At 35.6% G+C, this 16,603-nt stretch overlaps 1 protein-coding gene across 37 annotated transcripts in view; it reads left to right on the top strand.

Moving 5' to 3' along the window:
* Positions 1-16,603, top strand: part of SANBR (SANT and BTB domain regulator of CSR) — an 80,065-nt gene that overhangs the window by 21,166 nt on the left and 42,296 nt on the right. For all 37 annotated transcript variants that reach the window (XR_014082832.1, XR_014082853.1, XR_014082840.1 and 34 more), the window contains 5 exons: positions 929-1,089; positions 3,884-3,970; positions 4,982-5,092; positions 7,860-7,983; positions 10,406-10,558. Coding sequence is in view for 7 of the 37 variants with exons in the window: in XM_081593062.1 (XP_081449188.1) it covers positions 929-1,089; positions 3,884-3,970; positions 4,982-5,092; positions 7,860-7,983; positions 10,406-10,558 (636 nt within the window). In the remaining 30 variants the exon portion in view is untranslated. The remainder of the gene's footprint in view (positions 1-928; positions 1,090-3,883; positions 3,971-4,981; positions 5,093-7,859; positions 7,984-10,405; positions 10,559-16,603) is intronic.

The following is a 16,603-nucleotide window of genomic DNA, read 5'->3' as shown; positions in this document are numbered from 1 at the left end:
CCTTTTAACCTCTAGTAAAACTACACAGAACAAAATATTCCTTTACTGTGTTAACAGATGTGACGTTCATTTATTTGTTTGAGGTTTTATTGTATTTTTGTACTCCTTAGTCCCTCCCTCTTCTGTTGGTATTAATTGCTTCAGGGGAGGGTTATAGGAAAAAAAGAGAGTCTAAAAGAGTCTCTGAGTTTTGATTTTTGAAATCTAAGACCCAAAGCATGATTTTTTATGTCATAGCAAAATATTTAGAAGAATACATAATTAACCAGTGCTGTTTTTCCCCAAAACACAATCTACCTTGAAAAGTAAATAAATATACCTGACATTGAAGAAAGGCAGAGAGCAAGCACAACAGAACTGAGAAAACCCTAAAGTGACTGAAATTGTTTCTGTTAGAGAAATGGAGATGTAAAATTGTCACTAAGTTTGGTAATAGAAAGTCACATATCTGTACCCTTGAGTTTGTGGATTTAAGATTTATATCTGCCACAATCATGAAAGATGTTCATTACATTGTTATTTCAAAATATTCTAAGAAGTTTGAAATTTTTTCTAGCTATGTTTATATAAATTTGACCTACTAGACCACTTTGGAACAGTATGCTGCTGCTGCTGCTAAGTCACTTCAGTCGTGTCCGACTCTGTGCGACCCCATAGACGGCAGCCCACCAGGCTCCGCCATCCCTGGGATTCTCCAGGCAAGAATACTGGAGTGGATTGCCATTTCCTTCTCCAGTGCATGAAAGGGAAAAGTGAAAGTGAAGTCACTCAGTCGTATAGTTTAATGCAAACAGGCAGAGCTAAGTTATTGCCTAGCAATACATGGATTAAGCCTTTAATGAATCTTTATCTTTGAAAAGTATTGATATGACATTATCCTTTCTGTTTCTATCTTCAAGAACACTTTTTTTGTGTGTTTTTACTTTAGGTTGAACAGTGTATACAGTATTGCCACAAAAATATGAATGCCATTGTAGCTACCCCATGCAACATGAACTGTATTAATGCAAATCTTCTTACACGTATAGCTGATCTGTTTACACACAATGAAGTTGATGATTTAAAGGACAAGAAAGATAAGTTTAGGAGGTAATTTTTAAAATTTAATTTTAAAGGTAATGTTCCTATTAGAATGTGTTATTTTTATTTCATTTTAGTAAAAATTCTATATTTAGAATATATTTAGAAATCTATTTCCATTTTATTTTAAATGAAGTAAAATATGGGGCTTCTCAGGTGGCTCAGTGGTAAAGAATGCACCTGCCAATGCAGAAGACGTGGGTTCAGTCCCTGAGATGGGAAGATCCCCTGGAGAAGGAACCAACAACCCACTCTAGTCTTCTTACCTGAAGAATTCCATAGACAGAGAAACCTGGTGGGCTACACTCCACAGAGTCATAAAGAGTCCGACACGACCGAGCAACTGAGCATACCTGCCTGAAGTAAAATATATTCTGAGCTGATGGCTCAAGGTGAAAAATAGTAACTAAATTAGTTACTTTGTATAAGGCATATATAAGCAGATTATGATGGTGAATTATGTTAAAAATTATCAAGACAGGGCCTTAGTATAAAGGGGAAGAGTGGTGTGAGATGAGGTCAATAGCATTAGGAGCTGTTTAGGTCACACAGGGACTGTATACTTTATTCTAGGTGGAGTGGAAGCAGAGGAGTGGCATGATCTGATTTGTTTTTAGGAAATCAGTTTATTCTGTGTGGAGAATAGACTATAAAGATATAAGAAGCAAGACCTATTTGAATTCCAGTGCAGTCATCTACTGAGAGATGGAAAGCTTAGGACTAGAGTAGAGGCAGGGGCTCTGGAAGGAAATAGGTAGATTCAGAGTATGTTATTACAAAGATGTGACAGATTTTCAAATGTAATGATATGGGAAAAGAGAGTATTTTAGGATAATTACTAGGTTTTAAGGTTGAGTAACTAACTGAATGATAGTGTCATTAATAGAGCAGTGACTGGGGTGAGCAGAATCAGAAGATGTGTTTGGATCTTGTTAAGTTTATTTAATATATTTAATCTACTTCTTGGACATTCAGGTAGGATGGCAGGTAGATGTAAGTCTGAAGTTTAGGTCAGAGTTCAGGGCTTAAAATAAAAATATGAGTAGATGAGGTTTAAAGCCATAGAACTGAATGAGATTTCCTAGCCAGACCATATGTTCTCCACCATATTGCAATGGCACCTTTACTATAAATCAGGAGACTATATATGTGAGGTCTCTTTCTGAATTCTCCATTTTGTTCTGTTGATTTCTTTGTCTATACTTTTATCAGTAGGACACTGTCTTAATTACAGTAGCTTTCTAATATTTTTTTGGTATCTAGTAATCTAAAATTCTGGAGAAGGAAATGGCATCCCGCTCCAGTATTCTTGCCTGGAGAATCCCATGGATAGAGGAGCCTTGCAGGCTACAGTCCATGGGGTTACAAGAGTTGGACACGACTTAGCGACTAAACCACCACCACCACCACCAATCTAAAATTCTCCAGCTTTGCCATTCTCCAAGATTGCTATCTTGGTCATTTTATGTCCTTTGCATATGAATTTTATAATCGGCCTGCCCATTTTCTCTCTTTTTTTCCTCTCATATATATACATACACACACACACAAACACACCTGCAAATTTGAGGGTTAGTATTGAACCTGTAGATTTGGAAAGAGACATCTTAATAATATTGAGTCTTTCCGTTCATGAACATGGTATAACTCTCTATTTATTTTTAGCAGTGTTTTATAGTTTTTAGTGTAGAGACATTTTTGCTTTTTTTTAAGTTAAATTTATTCCTAGACATTTGAGTTTTTTGGTGCTATTATAAATGCTATTTTTGTTTATTTCCTAATTGTTAACAAGAGCGTACTGATAAAGACTGCTCAACATTTGGAAGATTCAACAGGGAGAGTTAAGGAGCCTGAGAAAGAAAAGCCGGAGGATCAAAGGAAAGGCAAAAGGAAAGAGGGTTTCAAAAAGGAGAAAGCAATGAAGTGGTCAAATATGTAGAATGCTGCTACCATGTAGAGTAAGATGAGGACAGAAATGTGGTTGTTGGATTTAAACAACTTTTTTCCAGATGTTTGCTCTGAATGATTACAGAAAAATTAAGTTCATGTCTAACATTATTGTATTATGTGTGTGGTAAGTCACTTTAGTCATGTCTGACATTTTGCAACACCATTGATTGTAGCCCATCAGGCTCCTCTGTCCATAGGATTCTCTAGGCAAGAGTACTGGAGTGGGTTGCCATACCCTCCTCCAGAGGATCTTCCCAACCCAGGGATTGAGCCTGCGTCTCTTACATCTCTTGCATTGGCAGGCGAGTTCTTTACCAGTAGCATCACTTGGGAGGTCCAGATTATTATATTATGCATAATAGTAAAGTATTAATGTTTATTGAATGTTTAATACTATGTCTGACACTCTTTAAAAGCACTATCTCATTTAACCCTCTTAAAATCTTATGCATTTGAAATTAGTAGCCTCATTTTATAGATGGAGAAAGTAAGTTTCAGAGATTTTAAGTTGCCAAAGGTCATGTATGAAATTATTGGTAGATCCAGGATTGTTAAGCTTCCCAAATCCTCAATCTGGAATTTTCCTTAACAAAGAACTGAAAGAGAGGTAGATATCCATGTGTCTCATTTTTCTTGTGAAAATTGATTCTTGATCAAGCAATTCTCATTAGTAGGTTTACTTACTTAGAGTAGCAAAAAATGTATTATAAATTCCCAAGGAAGGCCTCTCTGAGGACTTATTAGTCTTATTTTCTACGTGTGCAAATAGGTCGGCGTTTATTTTCATCACTATCAAGTAATTTTGGTAAAGTGGATAGAGAAAATTAATTTGTTGGTCATTTGTTGTTACTAGTAAACTTTTTTGTAAGAAGATTGAGAGACTGTTTGACCCTGAGTACTTGAATCCAGATTCTCGGAATAATGCAGCGACATTATACAGGTATATTTTTCTTTAGTATGCTATATAGTGCAGCTAAATTGTTTAATTGTAGTACATTTGAAATTTTCTTCTTGAATGTTTTTTGTGTCATCTTTCTTTGTTGTTTTTTAATTTTTATACAATTTTAAAGGTTACTTTCCATTTACAGTTATTATCAAATATTGGCTATATTTCTTATGTTGTACAATACATCCTTGAGCTTATCTTATACCCAGTAGTTTGTATTTCCCACTCCCCTATTCCTATTTCGCCCTTCCCTACACTTTCCCCACTGATGACCACTAGTTTGTTCTCTATTAGTCTGCTTCTTTTTTGTTATATTCACTGGTTTGTTGTATTTTTTAGATTCCACATATAAGGGATAACATACAGCACTTGTCTTTATTTGTCTGACTTATTTCACTTAGTGTAATGCCCTCCATGTATGTTGCTGCAGATGACAAAATTTCAGTTTTATGGTCAAGTAATATTCTAGTGTGTGTGTGTGTGTGTGTGTGTGTGTGTGTATGCTCACCACATCTTCTTTATCCATTCCTCTGTTAATGATGGACACTTGGGTTGTTACATATCTTGGCTGTTGTAAATTATGCATCTATTAACATTGGGGTGTGTGTATCTTTTTCAAATTAGGTTTGTTTGTTTTTTAATGTATACCCAGGAGTGAAATTTCTGCATCATATGGTAGTTCTATTTTTAGTTTTTTTGAGAGCCCTCATACTGTTTTCCACAGTGGCTGCACCAATTTACATTCTCACTAACAATGTACAGGTGTTCCCTTTCTCCACATCCTCACCAGCATTTGTTATTTGTGTTCTTTTTGACGATGTCCATTCTGACAGGTGTGAGGTGATATCTCATTGTGGTCTTCATTTGCATTTCCTTGATGATGTTGAACATCTTTTCATGTCTGTGTTGGCCATCTATATTTCCTCTGTGGAAAAATGTCTGTTCAGTTCCTCTAGCCATTTTTTAATCAAGGTTTTTTTTAATTGTATCTTTGTGTTATTATAGATGCTGTTTGTGTAAAAAACTTTTAACAAAAGAAACAGAAAGAAGAATTCCTTGCATTCCTGGAAAAATCAATGTGGATCAGCATGGAAATATTATATACATTCATATAAGGTGTAGTGAAAATAAAATACAGCTTCTTAAATGTGAATTAATGGTGTATTTATAAAGCAAAACTACTTCTAAAAGGAATGGGACAACATTTTTTCTTCATGTGATCCAACTTTGATTTAGAAAGATGGTACTTTCAAAACAAAGTTGTTGTAAAAGTAAATTTTATCTTGAGAGATGTTCTGATCAGTGCCATTAAAATGATTTTTCACTGATAGATTTTAAGTGTTATATTGAATTTGACAAGAGAACCAGATTTCTTTTCAGATGAATTTTAGAGTGAGGCAAATTGTCTTTAAAATTGGATTTTCTGTATTTAGTCTTCATACTTCTTCAGTGTATTCCCCTTAAGTTCAAAACTAGTTCTCATCCTGAGTTGGGGAGTAGGTGGAGAGAGTTATAAATAGGAATAATGTCTCAGGAAAACAAAAACTTTAAAATATATATGTGTGTTCTCTGACAGTATCCTACTGCTAGTGATTTATTCAGAGAGGTAATGTTGATTTGTGAAAGCACTTAGTAAGGACATTGATTGCTGTGTGTAAATAAAAAAATAAGCACTCAAATGATTAAATGAACTAAAATATGTCCATATAATAGTGTATCTGTATAAAACACATCTAATTGATTCTGAATGTTCAGTCTTTGAGAATGTAAAAGAATATGTAGTGTGTGTTAGTTGCTCAGTCGTGTCCAACTCTTAGCAACCCCATAGACTGTAGCCCACCGGGCTTCTCTGTCCATGGAATTCTCCAGGCAAGAATGTTGGAGTGGGTTGCCATTTCCTTCTCCAGGGGATCTTCCCTACCCCAGGATCGAACCCAGCTCTCCTGCATGACAGGCAGATTCTTTATCGTCTGAGCCACCAGGGAAGCAGAAAAGAATGTATAGTTACATAGAAAATTGATAGTAAATTAAATAAGAAAAAAAAACAGATTATAAAGCAAAACTCAAGGATCTTCCCTGGTGGCTCAGTGGTAAAGAATCTGCCTGCCATGCAGGAGACACAGATTCGATACCTGGTCTGGGAAGATCCCATCTGCTGTGGAGCAACTAAACCTGTGAGCCACAACTTCTGAGCCCACAGGCCACAACTACTGAAGCACAAACGTTCTAGAGTCTCTGCTCTACAGGAAGAGGGCCCACCTTCCTCTACAGGAAGAGCTGCTCACCACAGCTAGAGAAAAAGCCTGTGCAGCAAGGAAGACCCAGCACAGCCAAATAAATAAATAAACATTAAAAAAAATAATAAACATATTCATTAAATATTAACTGTGGTGTTACCTTTGAATAATAGTATTATGGATGATTTTCATTTGCTTTTTGCTTTTCTTCCTATATTAAAAATGTGCAGTACTTTTATTAAAGAAAAAACTGTACAAATGTTAATTTCCTATTGTAAACATTAAAACAAATCTAGAGAAAAACATGACATTTGACTCTAGTATTAATAGCACAGTCAACATTAAAATGTTTCACTTTTCTCTTCATATAATAAAGGGAATATAAGCACTTGCGATTTTATACATTTTTATCTTGAGACTTGACTCACCTTTTGAAAATTACTTCCATTTTGACAGCAATAACTTAATATTACTATATGAAAAAATAGATACTAAATTTGACATCTGTTTTGTTGTTTTATTCAGAGTATTTTTCCTGCAAGTTAGCTGTTGATGACATTTTTTTAATGTCTTTAAATAACTTAAAACAGATGTAATTTGTAATAACATGATGGCATTTTGCTGTATCTTGAACTAAAGACAAAAATAACAAAAGTTCAAAAAGATTAGGGACTTGGAGAAGAATAGGAACTTGTTACATGTAACCATAGCAAATGGAGTTTTAAGTCTTGTCTGTTTATTTAAATTTATATCATTGAACTTAAAAATGTATATTACTGAGACCTGATTGTATATTACTTTATTATTCCATTACTAGAAAATAATTTTGAAAATAATGTACAAAACTAATACATTAATGGAGTGTTTAAAGTTACCAATAATTTATGATATGTACAATTAAATATGTTCTATTTAGTGACATATGCTAAGTCCCAACTGTTAGCCTGCTTAAACTGTATTTATTTTTAAAAGAAACTCCATACGTCTTTTTTCTTTTGTCTGTGCTGGGTCTTTGTTGCTTTGTGCAGGCTTTTTCTAGTTGTGGAAAGCAGGGGTACTCTTTGCTATGGTGTGTCAGCTTCTCACTGCAGTGGCTTCTCGTTGCAGAGCATAGGCCCTAGGCACACGGGCTTCAGTAATTGTAGCATGTGGGCTCAGTAGTAGCAGTGTGTGGGTCCTAGGGCAGGCAGGCTTCAGTTATTATGACACATAGGCTTAGTAGCTGCAGCTCGCAGGCCTTAGACCATGGGCTCAGTAATCATGGTGCATGGGCTTAGTTGCTCTGTGGCATGTGGGATCTTCCTGGACGATGGATCAAACCGTGTTGCCTGCATTGGCAGATAGGTTCTTAACCACTAGACCACCGGAAAAATCCTTAAATTACATTTAGTTTATAACCCTTTATCTTGAGGAGTAAAATAATTTGGCATTCAGTCTGTGACACTTTTTTCTGTTGTCCACAGGAAAAAAAGAGAATAAAATTCCCAAATGAAATTTTATCTAGCATTCAGTGTAGTCCCTTCCATAGCCATCATTTGGGGAATGTTCTTGAAAATAAGCCACAAATTTAAAAATATTTGTTTAAAACAAATTGTTTATATTGCTTACTTGTGAAATAATATAACAACTGAGGCTCTTTTCCTTAGAGATAAGACTTGGGATGTTCATGAGTATTTGAATAGTCTTTTTGAAGAATTAAAATCTTGGAGAGATGTATATTGGCGCTTGTGGGGAACAGTCAACTGGCTAACTTGTTCAAGATGTTATCAGGTGAGTTTTTCTTTTTTTTTAATATCCTGTTGTGTAACCACTGAGAGCAGGCTCTTTTGACATGTGCTATTTAATTAGTTAGGATGTGTTTGTACAATATCTGACATCTTTTTAAGAAACTAGTGGCAGAAACAATGGTGCTATTAAACATTGCTTGCATCTGACCTCATTTCTCTTACTGTGATCCTTCCTCTTGTTTATTTCCATTGCTGAAACAATCAGTGACTTGATAAATTTTTATAAAACCAACAGGTTTTTAAGTGATCGAATTCATTTTTTTCAACGGAAAAACGATACAGAATTCTTGTTGCTTTTCATTTGTTTCCAGCCAAACTGTTTCTCTGTTAGCCCATAAATTTCTTTAGAAATTCAGAAACACCTTCACAGATAGGATGCTATTGAGATGTGCCCTTCTTGTTATTAATAAAATAATTGTGTTACCAAAAATGTTTTGTCCACTTCTTCTAAATGACGGCTTAAAAGCACAAGAAAACTTACAATTTGAAGGCATTTATAATAAATCCTTTAATAAAATAATTAGATCTTTATTGGTCACAATCATTCCTAATTAATTAGTCTTATGTATAAATTCAGTGTTGTGCATAAAATATTTTATGAATCCCATAGGTCTCCCTGCCCCCTCACTTGGGTAATCATTTTCAATAGAGTAGGGCAGCACAGAGAGCAGCTTATTACAACCATCAGAGTGACATGTTTTTCAAATGACTCCCTATGTCCTCACAGTAAAAGCTTGATTTATTGAAGTATAATTTACATACAGTAAAATGTATCCTTTTCGTGAGGTTTGACAAACTCATACAGTCGTATAGCTACCACCACAATCAAAGCATAGACTGCCTCTGTCATCCTTAAACATTCCCTTGTGGCTGTTGTTAGTCAGTTCCTTGTCCCATCTCAGCCTCTGACAACCACTTATCTGTTTACAGTCTCTGTAATTGACTTTTCCAGAATGTCATATAAATAGAATCATATAGTATTTAGCTTTTTGAGTCTAGTTTATTTTATGTAGCAAAATGGATTTGAAATTTATTCACATGTTGTATCTGTCCATTTGTTCCTTTTTAGCCTTAGGTAGTAGCTCATGATAGGAATGTACTACAGTATGTTTATCCACTTACCAATGAAGGACTGCAGGTGCTTCTAGTTTGGGGCCATTATGAAGAAAGCATCTGTAAACATTCCCATACAGACTTCTGTGTGAATATGTTTCTCTTGAGTATTTACCTAGAAATAGGATTGCTGGGTTGTATGGTAAATGTAAACTTAACATTTATACCATGCCGAACAGTTTTCCAAAGTCCCTGAACCACTTTTTATCCTTTCCAGCTATGTATAGGAGTTCCAGTTGCCCCATATCTTTTCTAACACTTGATATTGTCAGGTTGGTTTGGGTGGGTTTTTTTTCCTACTTAATAGGTATATAGTTGTCCTCCCCACAGTGGTGTGTTACTTATAATCAAGATATCAGGCTCCTAAAACCTGATTTGTTTAGCATGTCAGAATGGAGAAGATTTGAAGGATTTTTTCCCCTTCTTCAAAGCAAATTGAATATCGATTTATAATATTTAATATTTATTATGGAGAGTTTATAAACCATAAAATAGTTTGTACGCAAAATACTTTGTATGAGTATGCACCTTATAGCTTTTATCAGACTCAAAAAATTTTAATTGAAAACTATTATTTGAAAATCATAATTGGAACTAACTGCTAAGAATTCTGAATTAGACTATCTTTTGTGTTCAGGATCAGTGGTTAAAATTGTTCATTTTATTTTCTTTATTTTACCAACTTACAAACGTTTCTGGACATGACTATTAATCTTATAATTAAACGTCAGTAAATTTTTCACTAGTGATTCAGTTACTCCATAGTTGTCACAGATAGAGTGATGTTAAGTATTTACCTTAAAACATATGTCCAAGAATAAGGGAGGCAAAATTTTAATTTTTTCCATTAGAAAACCTCTTTTGTGATTGGCCAATTATAAAATTAGACGTACATCAAGATCAATTTAACTCCTCTGAAATTCAAATAGCGTTTTTGATTTTGCTTTTTAACAGCTTTGTTGAGGTATTATTATATGCCATAAAATTCATTCATTTTAAGTGTACAATTTACTGATCTTTAATAAATTTGAAATTGTGCAACCATCACCATCATCCAACTTTAGTACATTTCCATCACCCCAGAAAGATCCCTTGTATCCATTTGCAGCCACTCCCCAACCTGGTCTCACTTTTAATCCCAGGCATCCACAAATCTGTGTTCTAGCTCTAGAGATGTGCCTTTTCTGTATATTTTATGTGATGGAACATACAGTATGTGGTCTTGAGTATTTTTGAGATGTATAATTTCGTTGTGGGAATAATACTTGATTTTATGTATTTCTTTTATTCAGACTTTTCTGTGCATAGAGTTTTCACACTGTCAGTATCACTCAGAGACAGTGATTTATCCTACTGTGGGAAGTTCGCTGAGTACTGTTGGCACTGGAATTTATCCCTGCTGTAACCAAAAGGTTCTTCGATTTGACCCCACTCAGCTTACAAAGGTAGATTTTGAAAGTTGCCCTTTTGTAATTACAGCACTTATTAACACTTTGTATTTAAATATTTTCCTCTTTTATCGTTTTTAAAATGTAAATATACATTCATGTAGAAAAGATTTAACTACATAGGGAAGTATAGTAAAAAGTAGAAATCTCATTTCATACCACTCCCTCATTCTACTTCTCTTCTTAGAGATAACCACTGTTCACAACTTCCCTTAAAACCTTGTTTTATACATTTAAGGCACAAACTAAATGTTGTTTTTCATATTGGAAATAGAATCAGACTGTTCATATTATTCTGTAATTTGCCTTTTTCACTTAACAGTGTACCTAGGTGATGATTCTGTATAACATTAACTGCTGTGTAGACTGTGTAGGGATTAGGCTAGAGATAATAATTTGTAAGTCTTCTTGTAAATGAGTGATCATTGAAACCAACAGGTATAGGTGAGCATAAAAACAGGGATGGGGGAGGGGGATCCTGGCTTACGCTATCATTTTCATAGACCTCAGTCATCTCCCTATGCAGTATTGTTCTTTGGACTTTACTTCCATCACTAGTCACATACACACCTGGGTGTTGTTTTCACTTTGGCTCCATCTCTTCATTCTTTCTGGAGTTACTTTTTCACTTTTCTCCAGTAGCATATTGGGCACCTGGCAACCTGGGAGTACATCTTTCAGTGTCATAGCTTTTTGCCTTTTCATACTGTTTATGGGGTTCTCGAGGCAAGAATACTGAAGTGGTTTGCCATTCCCTTCTCCAGTGGACCATATTTTGTCAGAACTTTCCACCATGACCCGTCTGTCTTAGGTGGCCCTACACGGCACGGCTCATAGTTTCATTGAGTTAAACAAGGCTGTGGTCCATGTGGTCAGTTTGATTAGTTTTCTGTGACTGTGGTTTTCATTCTGTCTACCCTCTGACAGATAAGAGGCTTATGGAAGCTTTCTGATGGGAGAGACTGACTGTGGGAAACTAAGAGAAGCAGAAGATATTAAGAAGAAGTGACAAGAATACACAGAAGAACTATACAAAAAAGGTCTTCATGACCCAGATAACCACAATGGTGGTGTGATCATTCACCTAGAGCCACATGTCCTGGAATGCGAAGTCAAGTGGGCCTTAGGAAGCTTCACTATGAACAAAGCTAGTGGAGGTAATGGAATTCCAGCTGAGCTATTTCAAATCCTAAAGGATGATGCTGTGAAAGTGCTTCAATCAATATGCCAGGAAATTTGGAAAACTCAGCAGTGGCCACAGGACTGGAAAAGGTCCATTTTCATGCTAATCCCAAAAAAAGGCAATGCCAAAGAATATTCAAACTACCACACAATTGCACTCATCTCACACACTAGCAAAGTACTGCTCAAAATTTTCCAAGCCAGGCTTCAACAGTACATGAACCGTGAACTCCGAGATGTTCAAGCTGGATTTAGAAAAGGCAGAGGAACCAGAGATCAAATTGCCAACATCCGTTGGATCATCAAAAAAGCAAGAAAGTTCCAGAAAAATGTCTACCTCTGCTTTATTGACTATGCTAAAGCCTTTGACTGTGTGGATCACCACAAATTCTGGAAAATTCTTAAAGAAATGGGAATACCAGACCATCTGACCTGCCTCATGAGAAATCTGTATGCAGGTCAAGAAGCAACAGTTAGAACTGGACTTTGAACAACAGACTAGTTCCAAATTGGAAAAGGAGTACATCAAAGCTGTATATTGTCACCCTGCTTATTTAACTTATGTGCAGAGTACATCATGAGAAATGCTAGGCTGGATGAAGCACAGGCTGGAATCAAGATTGCTGGGAGAAATATCAATAACCTCAGATATGCAGATGACACCACCCTTATGGCAGAAAGTGAAGAAGAACTAAAGAGCCTCTTGATGAAAGTGAAAGAGGAGAGTGAAAAAGCTGGCTTAAAATTCAACATTCAGAAAACTAAGATCATGGCATCCGGTCCCGTCACTTCATGGCAAATAGATGGATAAACAGTGGAAACAGTGACAGACTTTATTTTGGGAGGCTCCAAAATCACTGTGGATGGTGACTACACCCATGAAATTAAAAGACACTTGCTCCTTGGAAGGAAAGTCATGACCAGCCTAGACAGCATATTAAAAAGCAAAGACATTACTTTGCCAACAAAGGTCTGTCGAGTCAAGGCTATGGTTTTTCTAGTAGTCATGTATGGATATGAGATTTGCACTATAAAAAAAGTTGAGTGCCAAAGAATTGATGCTTTTGAATTGTGGTGTTGAAGAAGACTCTTTGAGAGTCCCTTGGACTGCAGGGAGATCCAACCAATCAATTCTGAAGGAAATCAGTCCTGACTGAATGTTCACTGAAAATGCTGAAGCTCAAACTCCAGTACTTTGGCCACTTGATGCGAAGAACTGACTCATTGGAGAAGACTGTGATGCTGGTAAAGATTGAAGGCAGGAGAAGAAGGGGATGACAGAGGCTGAGATGGTTGGATGGCATCACCAACTCAATATACATGAGTCTGAGCAAGCTCCGGAAGTCGGTGATGGACAGGGATGCCTGGCATGCTGCAGTCCATGGGGTCACAAAGAGTCGGATGCGACTGAGCGACTGAACTGAACTGAACAGTCATCTCCCATGAGTTATATTTAAGGAAAAGAAAACTGTGGCTTTTATCATTTTCTAAGACAATCCCCCTAAATAAAGGACCATGTACACAATTATTAAAATAAGTACTCACAATCTTTCCTTAACTAACAATCCTAGATTAAAGGTTCTCAAAGAGAAATAGCAAAGGGAGGAAGGAGCTGGTGAATAATTTCCTCAGGAAGCTGTAATATGACTCACTCCAGTGAAGACCCGAGGCCTGGATTATTAGCAATTTAATTAAACATTTTGATAGTTTTCTTGGTTAGAATAAAGATTGATTTTATAAAGGTTATATTTGTAGCCACTGATTTAAGGTCCAAGATTACAGAGTGACTAGTTTTGCTTTTTTTTTCTTTTACCTTTACTGTGTTCATAGACATGCTGGATCAAACTGTTTTTCCTTTCTACATATTTTGATTTTTATTTCACACATATATCTCCATGGTCTGGCATATCTGGGCTCTGACTGGTTGAAAATTTTGATGTAGCAATTCTGTAATTTTAAGAACCATCAGAAACTTTTTCTATTAATTTCATCACAAAAATGTATTAAATTATGAACTTCCTCAGAAGACTTTTATACTATTATTATAGATTTATTTACTATTTATTGCAATTCTAATGCACAGGAAGACTTTATTAAACCACCAGTGTGATTTCCTATACATGTCAGTGCCCCAAAAAGATTACTTAATAATTATTCTTCCCATCATTTAGAACATTGGTTCTCAAACTTTTGCACTCAGGATCTCTAAAAATATCTTAAAAGCTGAGATTCCTAGAGAGCTTTTGTTTATGTGGGTTATATCTATCACTATTTACCACTGGAAATTAAAACAGAAAAAGTTAATTTTAATTCATTGAAAAAGAATAATAAGCTCATTACATGTTAGCGTATTTTTATGAAAAATAACTGTATTTTCCAAAGCAAAAAAACAAGTGAAAATAACACTGACATTTTTTATAACTCTCTTCAGTGTCTGAATTAAGAGAAAACAGCTAGATTCTCAGATCTGTTTCCACATTGAATTTGTGGGTAGTCTTTCTTAAAGGTTAGTTGCAATGGAAATCAAAATCAAGGAACTTTTCCTATTCTGCTATCTCAAAATCCACTGATGTGGGGCTTTGCTGGGCGTCTGGTGGTTAAGTATCGGCCTTTCAATGCAAGCGACAGAGGTTTTATCCTTGATCAGGAAACTAAGATCCCTTACGCCACAGGTCATCTGAGCCTGTGTGTCTCAGCTAGAGAACTCTCACACTTTAGAGCCCGTGCTCCACAACCAGAGAAACCCCCATATGGCATCTAGAGAAATCCCACACACTGCAATGAAAACCCAGCACAGCCAAAATAAATAAATAAATGTTCCCCAAACTGACCTGTATAGATCCATGTGATCTCAATAAACATCCTAACAGGTTTTTTTTATCAGGAATGTTGCTAAGCTGATTCTAAAATATTTATGGAAATACAAAAGCCCAAGAATAGGTAAGAGACTCTCAAAGAACGCAAAGGTAGAAGTACTGGGTTGGCCAAAATGACTTATCAGGTTTTTCCACAACAGCTTAGGGATCTGAAAGAACTTTTTGGCCAACCCAATACTTTCTTTGCTTAATGTCAAAATTTATTGTAAGTCTTGGTGATTATGACAGCGTGATATTGATGAAGATTAAACAGATGGACCAATACAAGAGAATGAAATACGTTTGAACTTTGAACAACACTGATTTGAACTATGTGGGTCCACTTATACATGGATTTTTAAAAATAAATATGTACAGTACTGTATATATAATATGCAATTGGTTGAATCCATGGATTTTTGTATATATAGGACACCTAGAACCGTTTCCCCAGAGATACTGAGGAATTCTGTACTTGAAGCTACCTGGATACTTGACTGTGACAGAGGTGACATTACAGAGCAGTGGGCACAAGACAGAGTTTCTAGGAAGAGGTACTGGGACACTGGGACATCAAAATGGGGGGACAAAAATGGTCCAAACTAGTCCAAAAGTCTATATGTGGAACTTACCTGATAGTCCGGTGGTTGAGAATCCACCTGTCAAAGCCGGTGACACAGGTTCAATCCCTGGTTGATCCCTGGTCTGGGAATATGCCACATGCCACCGGGCAACTAAGCCCATGTGCCACAACTACTGAGCCTGCGCCCTAGAGTCCATGTTCTGCAACTAGAGAAGCCATCTAATGAAAGAAGCCCATGCACCACAACTAGAGAGTAGTTCTGCTTGCTGCGGCTGGAGATAGCCCACTCACAGCCAGGAAAACCCAATACAGCCTTAAATAAATAAATAAATATTTTTTAAAAAGCCTATATATGAGGCAAAGCTAATAAAGCTATTAAAAAATAATACCACAAAGGAAGAAATTTTAAATTCAAGTACATTAGCTACATTAAATAACTGAAACTGGGGAGACAAGCTCACAGGTGGGACCACATAGTAGCAACACATAGCCATAAAATGCTCATATTAAGATTTTTTTTTTTTTTAATATTTATTTGTATTTTTATAAATTTCAATTTTAGAATATTTTTAGATTTATAGAAAATTTGCAAAGATGGTACAAAGAGTTCCCATATACCCTTTTTCAGTTTCCCCTATTATTAAGCTCTTATATGAGTATGGTATGTTTGTCACAATTAATGAACCAAAATTGATAATACATTATTATTAACTAATGTACATGCTTCATTGAAATTTCCTTAGTTTTTCCTAATGTCCTTTCTGAGTTTCAGGAGCCCGTCAGGATACCACATTTAGTTATCAAATCTTCTTAGGTTCTTCTAGATTGTTATAGTTTTCCAGACTTTCCTTGTATTTTGATAACCTTTCATATTAAGATTTTTTAAACTTGTACAAATTAATAGAAAAAGACAATAGGAACTTCACACAAGGAAGTTCCTCATTGTCCACTAAACATGGAAAGGATCTCAACTTCATTTTTAATTGGGGAAATGCAGATTAAAACCACAGTCAAATACCACTACATGCTCACCAGAATGACTACAATTACCAAGTGTTACCAAGACCATAATGAACACCCTCATACACTGCTGTTAGTCATTTAATTTTGTACACATAAGCACTTGTGTATCAGGAAACATGTTAAAGAATGTTCATAATACTACTACTTAGAATAGTTCCGAACTGGAAACAACCTACCCACCAACTACTATGGAATAGATAAGCAAATGATAATTATTCATATAGAGAAATACTGTGCATACATTAATAGTTACATGCAGTAACATGGTTGAATCACAAAAAAACATAGCATTAAAACAAATGAGACTAAACTGTAGTGTTTAGAGATGTATCCTTAAGTGGTAAAAAGGATAAAAGCAAGGAAGGAAGTACCAAAAAAGTCAAGGTAGAGGTTATCCTT

This window comes from Giraffa tippelskirchi, chromosome 4 (genome assembly GCF_054371585.1).
Source record: "Giraffa tippelskirchi isolate mGirTip1 chromosome 4, T2T-mGirTip1v1.2.pri, whole genome shotgun sequence".
Lineage (NCBI taxonomy): Eukaryota > Metazoa > Chordata > Mammalia > Artiodactyla > Giraffidae > Giraffa > Giraffa tippelskirchi.
The sequence above is the reverse complement of the archived record's forward strand: the minus strand, read 5'-3'. Positions and strand labels throughout refer to the sequence as shown.